At 41.8% G+C, this 4,868-nt stretch overlaps 1 protein-coding gene across 2 annotated transcripts; it reads right to left on the minus strand.

Annotated features, from left to right (window-relative positions):
• Nucleotides 1-1,169: 1,169 nt before the first annotated feature.
• socs1a (suppressor of cytokine signaling 1a) lies at nt 1,170-4,435 on the minus strand. 2 transcript variants are annotated; one of them, XM_061224436.1, is made up of 2 exons: nt 3,655-4,435; nt 1,170-2,197 (listed from the first exon to the last, which is right to left on the minus strand). In XM_061224436.1, the coding sequence occupies exon 2, from the start codon at nt 2,139-2,141 to the stop codon at nt 1,506-1,508; it is 636 nt and encodes a 211-aa protein (XP_061080420.1). In that variant the 5' UTR covers nt 2,142-2,197; nt 3,655-4,435; the 3' UTR covers nt 1,170-1,505. The 2 variants fall into 2 exon arrangements, with proteins under 2 accessions (XP_061080420.1, XP_061080419.1); XM_061224435.1 differs by having other exon boundaries at nt 3,442-4,435.
• Nucleotides 4,436-4,868: the final 433 nt, after the last annotated feature.

Consider the following 4,868-nt stretch of genomic DNA (forward strand, 5'->3'; position numbering starts at 1 on the left):
TTCTCTATCTTACCGCATTCAGACGAGTTTCCTTTGAAAAACCTTCAGAATTTCCCTGAGTGAAAAGGTTAGTCATACAGCTCTTTCTTGTGCCCACGAGGCTGAAGTACAACTAACAGAAGAGGTTTCAGTAATCAAGCTGTAAAGATTTAGGTGTTGATATTAAATTAATGGGGGATTAATGTAGCCATCATGTGATACATGTCATACTTTCAAACTTTTATAATAACACTATCTAAAATGTCAGTGTGATAAATTAAATGAAACTGAAATCATCTTTAGCTAGACCTACAAATATAACTTTCATTTTGGTTTCTTCAGTGCATTCTACTCTTTACATATTGTCTACTATTGATTTTCATGGGAATTTGATTTTAACTATATATTATTTTTCTGTGAAGTGGAAAATATAATTTTAGCTTGTTGTACTCAACACCAATTAACAAATTTGTGCGTGGTTGCCATTTCTTCAAACAAGTGTTGACAACCAACATTCAAGCAATCCTTGAAACACTGATTGCTTAAAGAAATCACTGTTAACTGAATCTGAGGTGGACCTCACAAAAAGGTGGTTGATATCAATCATTAATTTCTAATTATATTGCGCGATCATCGCCTCTTTGTTATCAGAACCGTCAACTCCACACTACCTTCACTTTCAGAAAGAGAAACAAGTCCCTCCCTCACACAAGATCCTGTTTGCTTTTTGCATGCATTTATCGTAAATGGCTCCAGAAACCAGTTACTGGCTGACATGAGCTCCACTTTCAGGTGCATGTCAATTCGTCATGAGCAGCCTCTTAGGTTTCTGATCCGAAGCAGATAAACCCTCAACGTTGAACCAATTGGGCTGTTGCTAATATATCCAAGCTGGAGAACAAATCACAGCCGGAAAGACAATCTTTTAGAGTTTCAAAACCAAATCTGTTCTTTGTTGTGACTCAGCCATGTACAGTAGAATGAAGGTATTTCTCATGAAAATGTTGGATGAATGCTTCATTCTTTAACAGTGTGTTTTGACACCTTTTCGAAAGGGAGAGCAGGAGGCCTTCCTCCTTTGACCTCTTAAATGTAAAATCATATTTGTCAAGGCTGTGCAGTAGATGCTCTTGGTAGCACCTCATGCCGAACCCAAGTAACTACGGTAAACAAAGACAAAGGCTAATAAGTTTTTAAAAAAACAGTATTTATTTATGTTAAGTATTTATATAATTAAGTATTTTTCAGTGTGTGTCTGAAATGATCTGCATAGCAGACATATGATGGGCAAGATATGGACATTTCCTGCATAGTGTATACATTCACCGTCATGTAAACTCTCAATATGAAGCTATTGGAGTCTGTATTTTCCTCAGAAAATGCATCGTCTGCTACAAAAAAAACTATTTTGCTTTACAACGAATAACGTTGCTGAAAACCACGCATAGCCTCAGAAACTCAAGTATATCCCGCGTGACTTGCCGATGAGGTTTACTGCCTTTGTTTTGTAAACCTGACGGCGCTCTTCACAAACGGCAAGGAAATGAGAGTAGGAAGTCTTTGAGGATATGGTTGACCGGGACGGTGTGGATCCTCTCCCTGCCCCATGTCTGCACTATTCTTTGCCGGCACAGCTCCTGCAGAGTGCGTAGCCTCACCTTCCTGTACGGCCTGGTCAGGCTCTTCCGTGGAGTGGAGGTATAGTGCTCCAGAAGTTTGAACAATGAGTCGAAAGACTCCTTGCTGCCCGACAGGCTGAAGCGGGAGGCCTGGAAGTTTATCCGGATGCTGACGGGCCCGGAGGGGCTCCGGTAGCTCAGGGTAAAGAAGACGTCCTTTTGCTGGCTGTCCCGCACCAGGAAGGTTCCCAGTGGCTCCCCCCTGAGGCGAGAGTGGGCCTCCTCCACTGCCATGGGCCCCCAGTAGAAGCCGCTGGTCTCCAGCATGGTGCTGGTGGCAGTGATAAGGTGTAAGTCCTCCACGTTTTTGAAGGTGCGGAAGTGTGTGGGGTACTCCAGGTTCTGGGGCCGTGGTGGGGGCAGGGCCAGGGCCCGGGGGTGCGGGTGGCCCTGTCGGCAGGGCAAGGGGTCGGCCGGCTGACGGTCTGACCCCTCTCTGTGTGCAGCTGATGCATTGCCTTCCACATTGCCCTGCGCTACCATCCTACAACAAGGGCCGGCCCATGCGGCCTCCCATAGCGTCCCACATCCAGTCTGACCTGAGAAGAGACAAAGGAAGCAGGGCCGGTTAGGCTGACGGCTTTGAGTAATGGCAGTGTATATATTCTCATCTTGTTTGGTAGTGGGTCCTTCTTGGACAAGAAAGATTAATCCTGAATAGTGCCAGTCGTAAAGGAATGCATTGTTAACAAACACAAATCTTCTTTTGTTCTTTAATTGATCACTGCCCTGTTGTCAAAAGCTCATTTTTATAAAAATCTATGAACTTGTGGTGCAAGGTTTTCTTGTCTTGTTTAAGTGTACAGCTTAATGATACTTCTCTACCCTTCTCTAACTCAATTTCAGCCTAATTTGTTTTAATAGGACTTGAGTGACTGATCTGAATTTTTTATTTTGTCTTAAATTGGTCTTATATGAAAGTGATTTAAGAAACAAAACAACTATTTTTATCAGGACATAAACTCTTTTAATGAAAATATAGTACTGTAAAACTGACACCTGCCAGGAAATATTAATTCCAGGTCAGTGTGCAGAAGTAAACTAATAAAACTTTTCTCAGGGGGAAAAAAAACAACAAAAAAATGCATAGGATTTCCCTGGGAAAGTACAGAAAAACGACTAGGTTGCGATTGGCTGAAATCGTTTAAATTCAAGACTCAACAAGCAAACCGAATGTAACAAGAATCGGGGGCAGACGATACTCGTTTATATTTCTGGTTAATCTTCTGGTCGTAGTGATTTAGAATGCGGGAGCAGTCCCAACTCATCAAAGCTGCCTCTCCTCCACGGATTACTTTGGCACATTGATCGAATATTTCCCTCACCTAAACCCAAAATAAAATCTTAAAACATGTAAATGTATACATGTAATTTTAAATAATAATAAATAATTCTTGACAACACTGCGAATTATGCCTGTTGCTCAGCCTTTTCCCAAATCAATTCTCCATATGCAACCCAGGGGGGCTGCGTTTAATTTGGTCAGCAAACCGTTTAGGCTACATTAAATTAAAAGGCATTTTAAAAATACATTCACGACACCAATTCCTCCCATAGTCTATTTTGCAAAACGTGTAGGGTAATAAGGACGAAACCCTGTCACCTTCGATAACGCGACGTAAAACCGAACAAAAAAAGCAGCAGTTCCCACGTCTGCCATAACCTTGGAAATCCTAATGCATCAGCCTGCGCTTCATGTTAAAATTCTGCGATTAAATCGAAGCACAGCTGCAAGTAGAAAATTACCGAATCAGTTTCAAATGTTGTATAAAACAAATCTTACCGTCGGTTTTGAACGTCCGAAATGTTTAGAAATGTCCTGGCAAAAATCTCTATTTTCTGCACTGGAACCGAATTGGAAGGTGGACCTTGAGCTAGCGGTCCTGATTCGCTTCAAGCGGTACTTCCACAAACCCGGGGTCGATATTGTTTTCATCGACACTGTAAATCCACAGCTGTTAGTTTTAGTCGGAATGAAGACAGAGGGGTTTCTTACCTCTGTGGCGCTTTGCAAGAATCTGGCGTTGTTTTCCGTGCAAGCTTAAGTGTATTCAGTGGCTCCACCTCCCCGCAACTGATTTACAGGAAACACTTCTTTCGGTTTTACGCACTGAATTCACAGAACTGGATGGCACAGTCGTGTATACAAGGGGCTTGCTTAATTTCGAATTGTTTTATCCCGGTGTCCCGCAAGTTTCACTTCTAAGGAGTTTGATGTAAATACCAGATAAACGCAGTTTTCTGAGTAGGCGTTTCGTAGATTGAAAGCGTTTACACATAGGCTAACATTTTCTGTTTGTCCTTTTTTTTTCTTAGGGAATGACTTCAGGGGTAATTCTTGGTGCGGTAGCTACTAGCTATAACCTACTTTCTGTTTAGTGATCTCTTAGAATTCCTAATAATAATGTAGGCCTATTATATGCTGCATTCAGTACTCATCGAATCTTTAATAATCGTATCTTTGTTTTTGCTCAGAAATGAACACGAACCTAAATGCATTAACCTCCATATATTTCATCCAAAGCATTTAGGAAAAGCACGGTTGACGAGGATTGCTTGTTCCAGCTGCAGTTGCCCACCACAAAAAGAGCTGTTGAATGTCTTCAGAATAGACGATAGGCCTGTAAAATATGTATCCCAGTAGCCTACGTCACCGCACCACCTGGATTTTCTTTTTACGGAATTGGTCGGGTGTCGCCGGATTATAGCACCCCAAAATACGTTATTCGTCTCTTCATCTCTGTATCCAGGGCTGAAGTTACATTGTGCCATTTACGACTAACAATCTACGTTGCATGACTCGTTCGGGGATTCGTTCTGCAGAAATTCACAATGACGCCCCGCCCGATTATATCAAACAAAATTGCGGTTTAGTTTCCTTTTCCGTGTTTTTTCATCGCTGGAATTGCTCATCTAATTCAAATGTAAACTCTTACTCAGTGGGTTGAACACATGCACGCAATGCACTTAGGTCCTGTCAGGAAACTCATGCCCTAATTTTGCACAAACTAATGGACAGAGATGGACAGACATGTACATTTTGGCGTTGTCGGGGATCGTGGGATGTAGTTAACCGGTCCCTTGTTGAATGATGGCGAATATCAGCTTTGTAACTTTGAATATGTGGCGACCAGGTAAACTAAGCCCAAAATGCAATCAACTGAAAAATAAACCAAATGTGTAATTTCAAAGGTAATTGAAACCTAACCG

Source organism: Conger conger, chromosome 16 (assembly GCF_963514075.1).
Source record: "Conger conger chromosome 16, fConCon1.1, whole genome shotgun sequence".
Lineage (NCBI taxonomy): Eukaryota > Metazoa > Chordata > Actinopteri > Anguilliformes > Congridae > Conger > Conger conger.

Excerpts from the sequence above, each read along its gene's own strand:
- socs1a (XM_061224436.1), bottom strand. The coding sequence starts at position 2,141 with ATGGTAGCGCAGGGCAATGTGGAAGGCAATGCATCAGCTGCACACAGA.